The sequence below is a fragment of the Pomacea canaliculata genome, linkage group LG9, assembly GCF_003073045.1.
Source record: "Pomacea canaliculata isolate SZHN2017 linkage group LG9, ASM307304v1, whole genome shotgun sequence".
Taxonomy (NCBI): Eukaryota; Metazoa; Mollusca; class Gastropoda; order Architaenioglossa; family Ampullariidae; genus Pomacea; species Pomacea canaliculata.
In genome coordinates this window covers 17,473,190-17,492,651 of record NC_037598.1, presented here as the reverse complement: position 1 = coordinate 17,492,651, position 19,462 = coordinate 17,473,190, and the positions used below count along the sequence as shown (strand labels likewise).

General features: G+C 38.8%; 1 protein-coding gene across 4 annotated transcripts in view; it reads right to left on the bottom strand.

The window, feature by feature from the left end:
- LOC112571643 (cysteine-rich with EGF-like domain protein 2-B) overlaps nt 1-19,462 on the bottom strand; it is a 39,628-nt gene that overhangs the window by 11,234 nt on the left and 8,932 nt on the right. For all 4 annotated transcript variants that reach the window (XM_025250795.1, XM_025250797.1, XM_025250798.1 and 1 more), the window contains exons 4-9: nt 18,363-18,477; nt 15,665-15,753; nt 12,073-12,199; nt 10,951-11,052; nt 5,313-5,390; nt 4,133-4,228 (exon numbers count right to left, since the gene is read on the bottom strand). In XM_025250795.1, coding sequence (XP_025106580.1) covers nt 4,133-4,228; nt 5,313-5,390; nt 10,951-11,052; nt 12,073-12,199; nt 15,665-15,753; nt 18,363-18,477 — 607 coding nt within the window. The remainder of the gene's footprint in view (nt 1-4,132; nt 4,229-5,312; nt 5,391-10,950; nt 11,053-12,072; nt 12,200-15,664; nt 15,754-18,362; nt 18,478-19,462) is intronic.

Genomic DNA, 19,462 nt, shown 5'->3' with positions numbered 1-19,462 from the left:
CATGTACTGCCCAGTTAAAATCTAATAAGAGTGCTGGGCTGACCACTGACAAATCAACTGCTGACTCTGTGCTGTTGTGCGGACGGCAAAAGGTGTTTGAACCGTCATTCAGAATACAGAGATCATTTTCCATAAAAAAAAATGATCCCAACATCTCTCCTCTGGTGTCACTCGAGGCCCCGCCCCACATGGGTGGTGTCCATTAAAGTCACCCAAAAGGACGGGAGTAGGAAGTTGGGTTAAAAGACTCTCAAGGTCCTGTCGGGATATCCGAGCTGATGGAGGTAGATAAAGACTGCATATAGTGATAGTTTTGCACAGAGAAACTCGGGCAGCAACAGCTTGAAGATTAGTATTGAGTGGAACCTGGCTAAATAAAAGGTTTGAACGAATAAAAAGAGCAGTCCCTCCTGAAGGTACGTCATTTGGTGAGTCTTGACGTAGAACTCGATAGCCTTTGAAGGAAAAAGAGTTTGTATGAAGAAGATGAGTCTCTTTGTAACGGACAACTGCGTAGTAGAGGGGGCAAGAGGGGATGGGGGAAGGTTGACATCCGGTGTTGACGGTTTGTTTTTAGAAAATGCTTGCGACGCAATTCAGCGAAGACCACGTGCGAGCCAGGCAGTGCTGACACCTGGTCTAGAGGGACTGGGGTGGTTATATTTAAGCCCGACCATAAGTGGCCAGGGGGCGGCTGATGATAATTTGGTGGATTTGTGGTTTTAATTCACCGACTCGACGATCTCTGTGGACGTAATAATATGTATGTATTACGGGAGAAGTACTTTGTGGTTGTACTATCTCTGTGGATGTGATAATATGTATGTATTACGGGGGATCTACTTTGTGGTAGTACCATCTCTGTGGATGTGATACAGTGGCTGTATTACGGGAGATGTACTAGTGCAGATGTACTACTGTGGATGTACATCGTGTTTCTGTAGTCCGCGTCATCGCCGTGGGAGCTCTGTGGTGAGAGCAACAGGCCGTGCAAAGTCTTGGGGGCCAAGAAACTGCACACCGACGTGGGCGAGCAGGAGCAGTGGACTCGGAGTAAGGAGGGGGCTACCCTGCCCTTCCTTACGCGGACGTACGGACCACCACCAGGGAGGGTGCCTGGTCAGCTGAAACTAACCGCCGGAGGAGGGATGGTTTCCCTCTTAGTTTTATCCCAGCTGCATATTGTTCTACCCCGCCTGACAGTAACATATCGGTATGGTAAAAACACTCTTTTATCATTTATTGAACTGTAGAAGAAAGGATTTAAGTGGACTAAAAGAAACCGGGGACTGGAGAGCTGCAGGGACTAAACGGTTATTAACATGTTGAACTTTGATGGTGTGTTATTATGGCAATTCTTCATTTGATGCCGTGTGGATTCCGGCTGAGTGACATGTTAAACTTTGATGGTGTGTTATTATTGTAACTCTTTAACTTGGTGCCGTGTGGATTCCGGCAGTGACTTGGTAAACTTTGATGGTGTGAACGTGATGAAGTGTTATTATTATTGACTGTGGATTACTGTGCATATTTTGTCTACTTGTAAACTTGTGTTTGGTTCTAATAATTATTGGTGCCTCTAAGGAGGGACGCCCACCCTTAAGCGATCTTATATTGGTTTTTGGAAAGAATGCGCATGTCTGCGGATGGTCCGTGACACTCTTGCAGAGCTATTACATCAAGAGAAAAGCGAGAAGCTAGGCATCGGAGTTCTTCAAAGTTTGCTCGGATCCCTCGACAGTTCCATTGAAGTATTATAGACATGTGTTACCTGTGAGAAAGGGACGTAGATCGCCCCATAGTAACTGAGGGAGAAGATACAGGAGAGGGCAGGGGACGGCGGGAAGGAGAAGGCGACATTAAGCGTCGCTCATCCATATCCATCCCCTGCTCGCCAAGAGGAGTGAAGCGATTAAGAACAGGTATAGGTGCTGCTGTGGTGGTCCCGGATGTAGTGGATTTTTCAGGTGATTTTTGTTTTGTTTTGGTATTCTTGTCTGTCTGTGGTGTGATATTCTTGTTTTTTAGTTGTTTTGAATTGCGCGTTTGCTGTCTCACGGTGTTTCTGGTTGGTGAGGTGGAAGGCTTTGACTGTGATGCTTGTGTAGCTTGGGATGCTTTAGTTTTCTGTGTTGACTGGGCGCCACCACAACTTGCAGGAGGAGGAGGAGGAGGAGGAGGAGGAGGAGGAGGCGGCATAGATTGAGTTATAGGAACAGGGCCTTCTGAGGAGACCCATGTCATGTCAGTCTGTATGGACACAGAGGTGGAAGGTCGCTTTATGACTGCTGCTGAATAAGATATGGAATTCGAAGTAGAAGGTGTTCCTGAGGAGCCACCCACTACGCGACGGCGAGCATCAGCGTACGAGACGCCAGATTCCGCACGTACGCGTTGAATGGCTGCCTCTTCCTTCCACTTCGGGCAGTCTTTAGATGATGCGAACGGGTGCTCCATCACAGTTTGCACATTTTGCGCTTGAAGAGCAATCAGCTGCCGCATGGCCGGTACCGCCGCAGCGAAAGCAGCGGGCCTGGGACCTGCAGAAGCTCGCCCCGTGACCATAACGCTGGCAGTTGAAACAGCGCAAGGGAGATGGAATGAAGATTGAAACTTTTACCCGTAAGTACCCGACCTCAATGAAGTCGGGTATTTTGGGTAGACAGAAGGTTAGAAATAAGGTGTTTGTGGGAATAGATTTCCCGTCCCTCTTTAGTGTGACTCGTTGTACTGCTGAGACCCCCTGAGATGCCAATTCTGACCTGATGTCAGTCTCAGTCATCCCAGCAAGGTCTGGGCAACGAATGACCCCTTTCGAAGAGTTGAGGGATCGATGTGATGTAACTTTTATGGGGCGATCGACGAACTGTTTACCGTCCCATCGGCGTAGGGCTTCAGAAGCTTTTTGATTTGCGCACTGAACAAGGAATTGTCCAGAGCGCAAACGTCTTATAGTAGAAAAATTGTTGGAAATGTTTTTAAAACCTTTCGCTATGGCAAAAGGTGATAGAGATGAGAGAGGTTGGTCCTGCTCTGCGCATTCTACCACCAAAAAACGGGGCCAGGCCCCCTCAATACTATCTCTCACCTCGTCTTCACTGTCAGTGGAATCATCTTCTCGAATGCATTTCCCCAGATTGGATAATTTTTTGGCCATGATAAAAGAATAAACGTTTCGTTCCTTGTGCTCCCCACCCACCACGGAGTCCAACGAGGGGATGCGACCGAGCGGTACCACTTGGGTATTTCCAGCAGGGTCACAACAGGGCTACACAAGGAATATACTCTGGCCTTCCAGGTATGAAGGCCAGATTGACCCCGGCCGCAGCCTTCTAGCAAAGCTAGGGCAATGCACGACCAACCTCCCGTCTAGGGGAAGTCCGGGCCAAAGAGGTGTGTTGGTATGATGGGCCGCAGCCCATCAGGGACCTCAACCTCCAGGATCCCATCCTCCCCCGACACGGGTCGCCCTGCACGGCAAACGCAGGGGACCTAAAGGAGGCCGCAGACAGGAAATGGTGTTCAAAGAAAGATATAATAGGAGAAGGAAAAACAGAAGAAGGACCGGTGAAGTCAGAAGAAAGGAAAGGTAAAACTGTGGTATATGAGGGAGATGTTCGCTTTGGAAAGGAATATAGATGAAAGGGCCAATGAAGCAAGAAAAAGGAAAAGCCTGAGGAAAAGGGGTGGGCCAGCTTTGTCACCCAGCCAGAGAAAGGCTGGGTGTTCGCCCCCGGCACTAGAAGCCGGGCCCATGGGGGCTTGACCACACCTAATTACAACACTCACTACATGTCCATTCACATTCTCCTTTAGTTCCTCTGTGTGCTGGATTGTCTGTGGCTTTCTGCTTTTTCTTATGGAATGGGCAGATACGATCAAAGTTTTTGTTGACTATGAGTCTCCATATCCTGCCACTTCCTTCATGGTCTGTGATTTGTACCATTCATTTCAACAATTGTTGTGAACCTAGATAGCACTTTGTAAAATCTTGTTTCAGTTATGTAATACTTAAGTCCAGCTTAAACTTCTTTGCTTTGATACTATTATTAAGTGCTTTGAATCTGGATTGGTGCTGGGGAAAGGCACTATTTAAATGTGCTTATTATTATTCCAACATTCAGTCACTTACCAATACACAAAGTACCATTTAGAAAAAATCCTTCACTGCACTGGTTACAATTCTCTGGGCCTGAACCTGAGCATCCATTGCAGGCATCATTGCAGTCTGTTTGAGATTAAAAAAAAAACAAAACTGTGGTAATATATATATAGCTTTCAAACCTCTTGTATGAAATATTAAGTTTTATTATGAATACAGTTAAATTGTTGTATCAGAACTCTTACTATCTGAATTCGCCGCTATAATAATTTTTCTTTTACACAAATTTTATCCTGTTTTTTAAACTGCAAGCTATAAAAAGCAGCCCTAAACTTTGACTTGAAAAACTACAAAAACATTTTTCTAGTGCTTTTGAATTTCCTGTAAATCTTTATAGCATTTTTCATTTTACTTTTTTTCAGAGAGCTTAGATGGGCAGGCAGTATATTACTCTGCTGCATCGAAGAATGGGTTACTAGTCTTGTCAAAATATAAAGTTTCATTACATTTAACAACTTACACATTGCTCACATTTTCAATTTCTCTGACATAATGCTGTATGATACAGTTCTGTGCTGTCTTGCAGTCAGATAAGGTAATTGTAGCCGTATCACCCGTCCTACATTCCTTCCTTTCGTCTGTCAAATATCTGGGTCCTCCATGCATCAATCTTTCCCTCTCTCCTTGATAAGAGCTACCTCTGGAATCTATTCTCCTACTCAGACCAGGAACTTAAAAGCCTTTATAGCCACAGCTCACATCCCTTTAAAGATGGTGACAATTTACAGTAGCAGTTCACCAACTTCCTGCCCCAAAACTTAAATCGCAGTGTTAAAATGCCTTAAACTTTTAAGCTGTGATTTTCAAGTTTTTCCTCACAGGTATGTATGGACTCTGTGATCCATTCTACATAAGTGACATTTGCAAAATTCATTTGTTTAAAAATCCGTCTGCCTTTTGTCCCACTTCCTTTAAAGTGCAAATACTAATACTCATTTTCTCTGCACTAGAGGGGTGAGCTATAACAATAAAGAAAATGAAAATACAATGTTGACCTTGCTTGCGACTGATAAAATGTCTTCAAAACTGCAGTACTGAAATGAAAAAAATTACCACTACTACAAAACAAAGAATAAAAAAAAAAAAAACCCTCGCGTGATTAATGGGAAACATTCTCAATACAAATGAATACAAAAGTTTGCAAACCTACTCAGGCATTCATAAGATCCCTGGGTATTTGCGCAGTATTGGTTTTTCTCACATGGTTCGCTGAAGCATTCATCTATGTCTGGAATCAAGAAAACATTAGTATCCTCACAATGAGCAAAAAGACAACAATCTTTTCTGTAAAAAAAACCAAAACAAAACAAAAAAATTAGGTGTACACAATTGTTTATACAGGCTATGGTGCCAATAGCAGAGTGAGATTTAACTGGTGGAGTGGAGCATAGAGTCATAAGAGTCATAAGTAGTTTATTCAATGGGCCATTGCCCTTTTTGAAGGGGGAGTAACATCAAAATAATACAATATTTCATACATCAGTACATAGTTACGAAAAGAAGGAAAATACATTCATAACTGCTTATTTGCCTTCAATTGTAGATTTTCTAAACTGGAAGGCATGGAGGAGAAACAATGCAGATTTTTAACAACTTTTTCATTTGATGAGGCTAGTAGCAAACTCATTTTAAATTTATTTGGACTAGTATACCATTTTTTATGTAAGCATCTTATTCTAAAATGATGTAGGGCTTCACAACACAAAACAAAATGAACTTCATCTTCCTCACTTAATTTACATAATGGACATAAAAGGTCAAGTGAATTATATCTTCTATATCTAAAATAATGAACAGCAATATTAGATACACCCATCCGAAATTTAGCAAGAATTGTCAACAAATAATAATCAAGGTCTAATTGTAAATATTTCTTGACAGCTCCTGAAATCCCATAAGTAGCATAAAAGGAAAATCTCTCACTACTAGTGATGTGGTCCTCCCACTCTTGCCATCTACACAAAACTTGTCGTTCTTTAAATTTATTTATAAACATTCTTTCACATTGTACCCCTTGATTTAACCACACAAAACCAAACCCCAATGAAAATAACTTTCTTTTAATATTAGATACCCAGTTAGATTTACCTTTTGTATCTAAATCAAATAACATTTTGTAGATTTTACGGGGCAGTCTTTCATCGTTCATTCTAACTATTTTCAGCCAATATCGAACACATTTATTAACTGAGTTTATTGTAATTGGGTGTCTATGCAGTTCACCATACACTAAATCATTTGGGGTTCGGCCATCTAGCCCTAGGAAGAGTTTTAAGGCAAAAAGGTGGACTTCTTCACAATAATGAGATGCCTTGTCTAATCCCCATAGTTCTGCACCATACTGCAAGATAGGTTGAACCTTGGGCGTCAAAAAGTTTCAAAAATACATCTACACTTGTGTTATTATATGATCTAAGAGTTTTCATTATTAAAAGTAAGCCCTTTTTTCCTCTGTTTGCCAAATCTTGACATGCAGCCGAGAAGCTAAGCTTAGTAGTGAACAACAATCCAAGATATTTGTATACATTAACAACAGGCATTACAGTGCTGTTATAAGTCCAACGTTCTCTAGTTCCTAAAAACCCTCCTTTGCGAAAGACTACAATATTACTTTTATCTAGATTCACATTTAGGTCCAAGGTAGATGCAGCTATACTTAAGTTATTTAACTGGTTTTGCAGCCCAATCACTGTTTCAGCTATCAAGACAACATCATCTGCAAATAGTAATATAAACAGTTCTAAGTAATCTAGAGATAAGGAGGCTCCATGCTTTCCGTTCTGGATTATCTTGATTGCCATTTCATTGATAAAGAGAGAGAATAATACAGGACTACACACATCCCCTTGCTTTACCCCCTTTGTACAGTTTATGTAGTCAGTTAGCTGTGCTCCACAGCTGATTCTTACTTTTACATTATTATACATGGCTTTAATAGATTTAAACAGCTTACTTGGGATCCCGTTTTTTAACAAAACGTGCCATAGTAAATGTCTGTTAACTGAGTCGAACGCTTTTTCAAAGTCAATAAATGCTACGTATAACTTACGATTGAGAGCAAACTGTTTTTGAATCAAACCCAATAGAGTAAACATATGATCCACAGTTGAGTATCCCTTCCTAAAACCTGCTTGGCATTCCCCCACAACCTGTTTTTCATCCATCCACTCATGTAGTCTGCTGTTAATTATGAAACCATACACTTTGCTAGCTACATCACAAATGGAAATACCCCTATAGTTGTTAGGGTTATTCCTATCTCCTTTTTTAAATAAAGTTATCATTAGTGACTCTGTCCATTTTTCTGGAAAAACACCCTTGTTGAAAAATTTATGGAAAAAATCAACTACAATAGAGCATGAATGTTTTAAGAGTTCACCAATTATCATATCTGGGCCGGCAGCTTTATTATTCTTAATTCTTCGTAGAGCATGCAATACTTCTTCTTTTGAAATTGGTCGGTCAAAAATGTTGTCGTTAACTTCTGGTGTATCATTATTAGAGCAGCCAATGTCTTTCTCAAGTAGTTTTTTGAAGTGTTGATACCAGGTATCAAGGGAAATCTTGTTGTTGTAATTACTACGCTTTGCAGACATATTATGTAGTGTGGTCCAAAACATTTGTTGGTTTTTTATGGCAGACTTTAACTTTTGTATTATTGATTCATTAAATAACTTCTTTTTTCTTTTCAGTAAGTTCTTATATTCTCTTCTTCTTTTACAATATGTATGTCTGTCATCCTCATGAAGTGTTTTTCTAAATGTTTTAAGGGCTTTCCATACTAACTGTCTTCTTTTTTACATTCATGATCAAACCAATTGTCTGTTTCTTCTTTTTTACAAATATTGATACATTTCTCCATACACTTAGTATTTTCCTTAATACAGCCATTAAATAGGTCTAGAGCCCCATTTATGTCTGTGTCTATCAATTGGATTGCCTGATTTAAACTATATATAGTCTCTTCTTTATTCATATTAGTTATAAATTTAGAGGCATTATTATTATCCCAGGCAAAGAATGTTTTTAGTGTATGTTTCTTTTTTACTTCACATGACTTCCCTGTCAGTTCCCTATCTGTCATATTTAACTGCAAATTTACAGGCATATGATCAGAATCAAATCTCTGTTTAACAAACAGTGAGATAGCTTCATTATGAGTGTAAAATAGTTCTTTTGACATTAAAAAGTAATCATTAACACTATGTCCTGAATCAGCAATGTAGGTGTAGCAACCATCACGGTCGCCATGACATACACCATTCAAAATATAAAGCTCAAAAGAGGCACATAGATTAAGTAAAAGCTTCCCATACTGATTGACCACTGGGTCATGTGAAAGTCTATCTGACTTGACAGAATGGCTATCAGGTACAAGTAACTCTGTGACAAAGTCAGCATCAGTAGAATCATTATTGTTCAAGCACCCAGTCCGACCATTCAAATCTCCAGCTATAATGACATACATATCCCCATTTTTTTGCATACACTCCACCATGCATTCTTCAATAATGGAAAAACCATTGATAATACCAAAGTATGGGTAAAAGGGAGAGCCTTCAGGTGGTACATATGCACATATATAGATAATATCTTTATCAAGATTAAATAAGATTTTGTTAATTCGAAAAACAATCAAATTATGAAAATTTGTGTCTATTTTTGTAATATATGGTATCAGGTTATTGTTAATTAGACATAACAGACCTCCCGAACGACGACCTTGGTTATTAAATTTAACAGCCGGTTTGTAGAAACAGTGATAATTTGAAAATATTGTAGAAGTAAAGTTTTCCATAAATGTTTCTACAAGGCAAATAAGGTCAAATGCCATTATGAAGGATAGGAAATCGTTGTTCGTTAGTTTACCTTGCAGTCCACATACATTCCAATGTAGAAAGGAAAGTTTATTGTGTATGCCAGCACTTGAATCATCACCACTGCTTCCATTTCCACAATCAAGGGATGTAACTCTCTTTTGTTTTTGTCTATCTTCGTTGGGGTTAATGTCCTTAGACTTATAAACACTCTCCCACGACCAACGAGCAACACCAGGCTTACTCGATGGACGTTCGTCTCCTTTACCAGTTGAAGCGGAATGATTTGCAGGGCGGCCAGAATCCTATCTTTGTTCAGTAAGGGCACCGTCTGTATCAGCATAGAATTTCTTCCCATCAATATATAGGTGATCAAAAACCATTTTCACCCTCTTTCCTTCACTTCTCGCTTTCTTCATGTGTGGGATCAGTAGTTTCCTCATTTCACGCACCCGCGATGATAAGTCTTCTCCAATAATAATTTTTGATCCTTTTAATTTGTACTTAGCTTTCATGACCTTTACTCTGTCTTTGTAAAATGTAAATCTGGCGATGATGGGTGCGTCGTTCCTGTTGTTCAGTCTATGTACCCGATCAAACTCTATTGTGTCTGGAATTTCAAGTTCGTGTTTCAAAAAAGAACTCACGCTGGCTTCACAGTCGTCTGTCGTTTCGTTGGCTTTCTTAGGAAAGCCGAAGAACAAAAGATTATTTCTCTTTGTTCTACTTTCTAAATCGTCAATCTTCCTGTCCACCTCGTTTAGCTTTTTCTGTAGACAATCGGTTTCTGCTTTGAGTTGTTGGAGCTCGCGCTGAATCACAAGATTTTGCCTGCCGCAGTTCTTTCATTTGCGCTTCGAGGGTCGAGCTTGAGTCTTTTAGCTTTTTGACATCATCCTTGACTTCATCGAATTTTGCGTTCATATTCACCAGCATTGACATAACATCCGACAAGGTCGGCTCTGCACTGTGCTGAGTCTCGGTGTGTACTGCACCACTATCTGCCCTGTCTGCACTTGCACTTCTTGCGCTGACAGTAGCTAGTCTTGTTTGTCTATTGTCTTTACCAGTGGGACCAGGGTTTGGCTCCACATCTCCACATAACATTAATAAAAACGAGAGCAACAGACCGATCACCGCAGCGTCTGTTCGGGACTTCAACGTAAGCATGGCGACCCGCACAGACAGTTTTAGTTTTACTCTCTTCAGCATAAAGCTGACGAATATTGGTGTAAAAGATCCACAAACTCTTCGAAAAACAAGATTGTCTGAAGGCATACTTGTAGCACACTTTACTCACTATGAATCTGGTCAAATTGCAATACAACAAGTAGAAATAACTGTCGAAGAAAGAGAGCACTCAAAAACACGTCTTGCCGCCTCCGTGAACCGTGTTCACCCCCGTGGAGTGGAGCAGTACTGTAGTGTGTCACCAGCACATGATTGATAAGAAACCTTGTGAGACTGGATGGAAAATGAAAGTGGTTTCATATACAGAATGAACACAATTGGGCCAAGTACTGAGCTTTGAGGGACACCGCAAGAAAGTGGAGCAGGGTGAGATGTTTGACTATCAACGAACACAGTCTGTGTCCTATCAGTGAGATGGTAGTTGAACCATGATAGTGCAGGTCCAGAAATTCCGTAGATGGTGTGTAGTCTATGAAGGAGCAGAGAGTGGTTGATAGTGTCGAATGCAGCAGACAAACACAATAAAGACAGAATATACTCTGGCCTTCAGATATAAAGACCAGACTGAACCTGACTGCAGCCTTCTAGCAAAGCTAGGGCACTGAATGACCAGCCGATTGGTTGGTGTGGCCCACACCAACTCCCCATCAAGAGAAGTCCAGGCTAAAAAGGTGTGTTGGTCACAACTCATCAGGGACTTCCAATATAAAATGAATCCACTTAAGAGACACAAAGATGTTACACAAAAGTTACCACTTGAATTAACTATTAAAGTCTTACCTTGACAGCCTAAATCTTTATTGTAAGTCCACCCATCTTTACACTCTTCACAGCCTTGTCGACCATATGCATTGCACTTATTTTTGCAGGAAATATGACAAACTGAAAATATATTTCATATGGTTTTAATGTATGTTTAAATCAGGTATAATGGCATAATGTGATTAGGATATCTTTGCAGCATGACAAGAGATTATGAAAAGTATTTAAATATTTAAAGAAAAATCACACATATTTGCCTATCTTTCACTTTCAGTATATCCAGCTTTGTATGCTCTGGCTTAAAGAAAAACAACAAAAAACAAACCCAGGCCACGAAGCTAAGTTCAAATGCTAATGGTTGGATTTGTTTCTGGCTATCTGTTTATCCCTTTTCTATACCAATAATAACTTCTCATCTCTTCCATCATTTTACTTCTTTGATTTGTTACCATTTAACATTTTAACTCCTTTTACTACATCAGCTGCTTTAATGGCCTCGTTGATACCATCGACTTAATCATGTCCTTATTCAGACACACGTATGCCTCTCTCATTCAGGCAATAATTCTTTTTCATTCAGTTGTTTTCTTACTGTTTTTCTCCTTCCTTAGCTTTTAGCACGAGAAAGTTCCTTGGGTGCCATGATGTAGCATATATATGTGTGTCTACATATTTACATAAAAATACCCCAAAACAGAAACATGAGATCACAAACATAACACCAGGTCTGGCTACATGTCATCTTTCCTTGTCTTAAAGCTCTTGTCTTGGCTATTCTGTTTGGTGGGAGGAAGTTATTCTAGCTATTTATTACAACCACAATTCTTATTTTGACAAAGTTGAAATGCCAAAGTTCAGAGTTCTATGACCTAACTTTCACTCTTTATCCCTTGTGCATGTACAGTACAAGCAAACAAAATACCTACACCCAGAGGACTGGAGACAACAGAAAAAAAGGACACAAAAACATGCAAATGCACACACACACCTCAACACCCTATATAAAAATCACATAATCGCAAGAAATAAGAATGTAAAGAATATTGCATCCTTGATGGCCTCTACAATACAAAGCACCACCCTAAGTTTAAATTCTGCTGCTGCTTATGGACAGAGGAAACAAGAAGTTACCATCCTTACCTTTACAAATGGTGTCTGTATCATTTTTCACTTCTTCAAAATAACCATCTGAACATTCATCACAAGTCTTTCCTTTGTAACCAGCACTACATTTACATTTGCCTGAGCCTTCTCGTGTTCCTTCTCCCTGCAACAATAATTTATATATTTAGTCTCCATACCCATATAAAGATTAGCTCAACTTAGATGCCTGGATTTGTAAATACATGTAATAGCAAGTACAGACTGTCTGATAATCTACAGCTACAGAAACCTCCAAATAATGTGGACATTGCTGTTTTGCTTTTATTTGTCGGATCTCTTGTGATTTACACTATACCAGCAACAAAGGTTATATCATGATGAGACCAAAAGAGTCACTTTTTTTTTTTAAAAACAGTAAAATGTTCCTAACACCAGGGACAAATTTAGTTTGCTTTGTTTTAAGCTAAGCTATCAATGAAGGTTATATCATGGCAAGTCACATTTCATTAAATTGGAGAAAACAAGACTTTCAGACGATGTAACAATAAAACCACTGAACAAGAACAAAGGGAAAATGATTGATATAATGGGGAAAAGCAGTGTTTTAAAAATAAGCTATGGCCTCCTAAAGGGCCATTACATAAACAAAAAAGTGATAGTAAACACTCTGGATGCTGGGACTATTAACTGAAATGTGTAAAATGTATTCTTGATACCAAGGGCAAACAGTAGGGGTTCACGTCATAAAAGAATAACTTCTTCCACCAAACAGAACAGCCAAGACAAGGGACAAGGGCTATAAGAAAGACAGGGAAAGATGGCATGTAGTTTATTCTGGCCCAGAGTGTCCCAGTGGTGCTACCACAGGGACTGAATACAAGCTGTAAGGATAGTCAAATGACACTAGTGACCGCAAAGAAACATCTGACTGCATTTTATGTTGCGCCAGCAACTTAATCTTCATCATGACAAGAGAGAGTGAAATTTTTGGAATGTTTGGGAAAGAACACAATTTTTAGGTTCTACAAACCAAATAAATAATAAGTAATAAGTGGGAATTTATAAAGCACAATATCTCAGCCAAAGTCGGACTCATTGCGCTGAACAAGATCACAAAATAGTAACAAAGATGTAAAACAAGATCACAAAATAGTGAGAAAGATGTAGAACAAGTTAACAAATATGTAGAATAAAATCACAAAATAGTAACAAAGATATTGAACAAGTCAACCAAAAAAGTAACAAAAGTAACAAAGATGTAGAACGAAGAACAATAAAAGGACTCGCTGCGTTCAGCAGTAAAGGGGCGATCACTGTAAATTTAATGGTAATGTCTCTAGAGAATAAGGTTAGTGACATCAGGAGAATACTGGGAAAATATTTAGTAATCTTGAGAATATAAATAAATGCTATCATATGAAACTGCAAAAGGGTGATCATCACTTCAGTTTAGTCACTGAAGCTCAAGGTCAATGCCAAAGCAAGTGATGCACAGTGGAGTGGAATCCAGCCAATAGATCCAATCAGTCCGCACTTCATAATAACATTATATAAAGTCCTGTTGCAAATCAGAAAAGGAAAAACGCAGTAGAAGCACATGTAAAGATGAAGCTCCAATACTTTTATACAATTCAAATCATAAACAAAAGCAAGAAGAACTGATTCCCTAATCCTGTTAGGGGAAGGGACAGAACTAATTTATGCAATTAAACAATGTGAAGTATCATTAGCGAGTTGAAAAATGTGTTGTGGCTCCTGAAGGTTAGTTGTCTGAGTTTTATGCCATGCCAGCAACTAAGGTTTTATCACCACAAGAGACAGCTGCATTACTTGAACAGGGTGAAAAGCAACAATACCACTAACAATATAAACCAACACAAGGAAAAAGAATAACGTAAAAAGGGTAGGTAATATTCAAAAGGGTGTTGTAGCCTAAAAGGCCACCATTAAATCAGAACCTGAAACAGAACCTATCAAAAACTTCAAATCCTTAAATTTGATGGTAAAGCCCTACCTTTTTAATAATAATAAAGTTCATAAAGATCACTGCCTCGCATTTCCCTTTTTAGGCAGGGGTATGACCAGTGCATCTATTCTAGTGACCATTGCTAGGTTGCTCAGATCTTCCAGAGTGATGACAGTGTGGTGAGTGCCTTCACTATCCCTTCCCCACCACTTTTGATCAACTCCACCAGGACATTGCTTACCTCAAGAGACTTTCCTCCCTTCAAACTATGAATTGCCTGTTTGCCCATTCTCTCTTAGGACTTGCAGGTTATCTGGGTTTTCATTCTTTTCCTGATTTTCCTTGAGAATGTTGGGGTCCATCAACAGCAGTAAGATGTGAAGCTTGTTGCTGAACTCCATCTAATGGTGTAGGACAGCTTTGTCATCCAAGAGCAGGCAACCCTTGCTGTCGTTGATTGTGGACGTTCTCTACTGGTCCTCATTGGTAAGGGTCTTGAGTAGGCAGAAGGCCTTGAAGTTGTTGCTCCAGACCACCCTCTTATTGATCTTACTGCATCTGTCCTCAATTCTGGTTTACTGGGCTGCCTTCATGCCTTGCCAAATATCACGGTTGACTTTTCTGTAGGCCTCAGCTTATGGTTTTTCCACTTCCCACTCTTCACAGAACAGTTCCATTTCCCCATTCCCATGGACAGAGGTGAGAGTGTACAACTGTATGATGGTCATATAGTGGGGCTCTGCAGTGAGTGGGATGGAGATTAGCCTTCTTAAGTTAGGGAACCTACTGAGAACCACCCTCACCACCTTTTTCCTGACAAGGAATCCAACCCCATCCTCCTCTATAGAATGCTTGCCACCAAAAAACAGTTTGTGGCTCTCAAGCATCTGCATTACTCTAAACCCGGTTCATTATACCTCTGTGAGTCCCACAATGGTTACCTTAAAAGCATTGCTTTGTTGCACTAGTAACCAAACTTTTTCCTATTGAGAACACAAAAGTATTTGCTTCACTAGTCTGAAATCTTTCTTATTAAATGATAAATAATACGAAACGCACATTAAGACAGACATCTACAATAACTGAAGTGTTTGCATATATGCTTCACATTGGTCTTTCGCTTATACAAAATCCGCTTGTATAGGTAACATAGCTTGGCTTGTTTTCTATATTTATTTTTGCTCAAAATTTGGTATTTTATAGTGCTTTCAGTATGGTGATTTCTTGTTACACATTCAAGATAGTGGTGGTGGCTTGAAGAAATCTTGGCTCTCAACGGATTGAAACTTTTGTCTGAAAGGCCTGTAGCATGAATGAGAGCCGCCCACCACTTGTCCTGCTCTTTCAATATACCTGCTCGTGGAAGCGAAAAAAACTTTCACCTAAAGATTTGATACTTGCACAGTTGCATTCTACCAAGCAGCAGTATGAACCACCTTTTGGGTATTTCTTTATAGTTGTTACTCTTGCAGACTTTGCTGACACAGCCATTGAAGTCATTTGCTAAACCACGGTGGTTAAGCCAGAAGCTTTGTACCGACCAGCCTCGTTCTAGTAGTTGACTAAAAAAAAATCGTCTGCGAACAGTCCAGGGATATTAACTAACAGTTATTAATAGTAACACTACATCTACATTTTTATGATAGAAAGGTAATTTCTTACGTCACATCTACCATTTCCTCTGCAAGGTCGTTCAATGCCTCCTGTACATTCTTTGCATGTTGGTCCATATGAATTTTTAGGGCAACAAGCTGAAACAAAATGCATGGGTCAGATAAAAATAAAAAAAATTAACAACTGACAATTCATTCAACACTTGCTTAATATGACAAACTTTTACCACCACCACCCCCAAAAAACAAAGATGTATCACCTAATAAGACTAATTAATCCTTGGTGTTAATCCCAATTCTTACTAGGACTTGGGATTTTATGTGAAAACATTTAACCCCTATGTTATAATTGTTAGTTTTTTAATGCTGTGTTAGCAGTAGGGGTTATATTATGGCAGGAAAATTGAGAAATAGATATAAAAGGGCCTAGTCTATGCAAATAAACATAACACATAATGCAGAAAGAACAAATAAATGGTTAAAAAACTGCATAGTGCCCTCAAAAATAAAAAAAACCCACCAATACAACTAGAATATATGTATTAATTTAAAGATTTTAACCTGAAATATATATATTTACCGTATTCAGGAAGAATAAAATAACCATCAGAGGAATATGTCTAAATAAGAAAAAAAGCCAATTTAAAAAAAAATTGACAAACTTGCTGAAGCATATGACACACATAAGAGGAGTTCAACTGTAAACCTTACCTGGCACCATGTGCAGAGGAAGTTAAAGAAAAAGAATAACATAAAATGGTAGGTAATATGTAAAAAGGGTATTGCAGCGTAAAAGGCCAATATTATACCACAAACTTAAACCAAAATCTAACAGAACATAAAAAAAACTTAAATCTGATGATAAAGCCTTATCTTTAAGAATTACCAAAAATAGCTGCCAAAGGGATGGACAAACAAGGAAAACAAAGAGCCTGTTGTAAAAAAAATTGTAATGAAAAGTAATTAAAACATCTATAACAGTAAAAATTCCATGGCATCAAGTACAAATGTGGAGTTTCACCTCACAAAAAGGTGGGACTGCATGGTATAGATGTGTCCCATATTATGTCTACTGAGACCTCCTGCTGCTCCAAGCAAAGGACTGTATGTGGTCAGAAAGACAGGGAAGGATGACATGTAATTTATTCTGGTCCAGAGTGACACAGTGGAGAGCAGATAGCAAGTCTGAGATGATTAAGTTCTGCTCTGTGAATGTGCAGCAAGGATAACAAGATGGCCTAAAGCTCAGATCAGTGTGTGGTCCACAGTCTTCTGGACCTTCTTTCTTCAAAGCAAATGGGACAAACAGCACATTCTGAAAAGATTGACCAACCACTTTGACAGAGTCTGAACTGCTTCATTAATGTCGAAGCCATGGCTGGTCAAGGTTGGTGTCCAGCTGTGGCAAAAGAGTATCTGCCCCAACTGGAGACCATCATGATCCCACAGATAAGGAAGTCACTAACGCCATTAGACAGATGTTTTGTGGAAAAGTTTCAGGATCAGATGCCATCTTGCTAAGCTGTACAAAGTAGGTGGTGAAACTTTACTGATGCGGCTGACCCAATTCTTCCAAACCATATTGGAATGAATGGTTCCCCAGAAGATCAAGGATGCTACTACAGCTCACATCTGTAAGGGAAACTCACAATAACAGAGTACATAGCATTCAAAATCTTAGCCTCCTTGCTCCTTAAAGATATATATGCCGAACAAGAGAGTTTTCAGATAGCGTGAAAGTGTCTTCTTCCAGGAACCATGCCTGCTAAACAAAAGCATGCTTTTCCTTGTCTAACAATAGAGTAGCTGCATGAATACCTGAAGTTTTCATATAATAAATGGACTTCAAATTCAACTTTTCAGCCATAGTATTATAGCTGTAACTGGTGACACAAAATGTTAGTAATGTGCACATAGCAAATGAAGAATATCTGCAACAGTATTCCCAAAAATGTGTTTCTGCTTTTCAATTTTTTTTTAATTTGCCGGGGCAAAATCTTCTCTTTTTCTGTTATTTACACCAACAACCATGTCAGCAGCTATACTCATATAAATGTGCAAGTCAGTGCTGGTGGTAAATTTTCACACTTGAGGCTTTTGTGACAGTAGGTAAGTAAAAAGACAAGCACAAATTGTAATGGTCACTTGCAGCTTGCAAAATTTGATGAATATCAACAATGCTTACCATGTGGTTCTTTGCTGTCTGCTTCCTGAGCATATTGTGTTTTGACCTTTGAATTTTTACATTCACCAGGTTCAAACATGTAAGGTTTAATACCTTCAAGGCTAGACAACAGCATTTCACACTTGTCTTCGCTAAATGAAGATTGTCTGATGAACCTGATATGTAAGTCTTCTACCTACTCAACCACTTGTCACACAAATGTTCCAAAAAAGACAAACTGTCCTCTACAAAAAGCAAGACAGAATTTATCTGCCATCAAAGCAGAGGTCTTTCTTGAAAGTTTTCCATCCATCACTTGGATATACCAAAAACATGCCAAAGATTTGTAATGTTCTGCTAAGATCCTTTACGGCTCTTTGCCCTTCTCAATCAAGCTCTCCCTACTTTATCTTCACCCTCCTCTCTCCTTTATTTTAACTTTCTACTTACATAACCCTTTCTTGCATCACTACAATATTCAGCTTACTCCTACCTCAGAAAAATAAATAAAAGTACATTAAAAATAAAAAATATAAAAATGCATTAAAATATCAACAATTAAATACATAAAAAGTCTTGATACCTTTTACCATATTAATACAGAAAAATTCAAAGAAGCTTTCTTCTGATTTTTGCAGCCCAGACTTGAACCAGAAGTCTTCTATAATTTCTTCATTTTCTTCAACTAAATGATGGCACTGCAAAATAATAATTTGTAAAAAAAAATAAAATAAATAAACAAAAGAAATTTCTGACTGTGAACTTAAAGCAATTTTTGTACAAGACAAATGTAGAAATACATTTCTTTATCCGGCACATTAATAATGAATAAGATGAAAGAAAAATCTAGCTTGTACATTTTATCTCAAGAAAAGAATACCCACTCTTATAAAAGTAGATAACAGCTAGTCTTCCATTTACCACAGAATGAAAATCATACCAATGATTCTATATATTCTGCAATATGGAGAAGCAATGATGTATCCTATATAGCTCTGTCATGCTCACTCTTGCACTCTCTCTGCTTTCACTTGTCCTACATCCTCTTTGCACTCACATGCACCTCTATAATATGAATATAAATTATATATCCAACAAGTTGGATTGTAAACCATATGGTAAAAGCAGTATGTAAATGATAGGTGATGTTCTAAAATCTAAATCTAAAATGAAACAAATTAGTAAACCCTCTCTCTCAGATGCTAATGAGATCTTAGGCTTCACTGAGAGACAGTCAAATGGAAGTGAGAAAAAGTTATCTCAAGATCCCATCTGATCAATCCAAAGATTTAAAATCAATACAACGCAAACTCATTGAATAAGAGGTAGGAATGCAATGAAGTTCAAAACGCTTGATGTAAGGAAGAGTAACTTGCTCTTATTTAGAGTAAACAAATATGATCAAGACTGATCAGAAGAGCACTGGCAGCAAAGACATCATATTTTTGAGCATTTAAAAGCTGTTTTCACAAAATATTTTCAGTCCAAAATACATGGTCAATATTCTGCAGAATAATCTACATAAAGTAACTTATGCAACTTACTGGAAGTCACAATATAATTGCAATCTGCTTGTAGTTACTGATTAGCATGCAGGCATTCAAAGACTTTCTTCTATTTATTAAGGTCAGTTTAAATATTGGTCACATATACATCATCTGGATGTAACCTGTACAACAATAG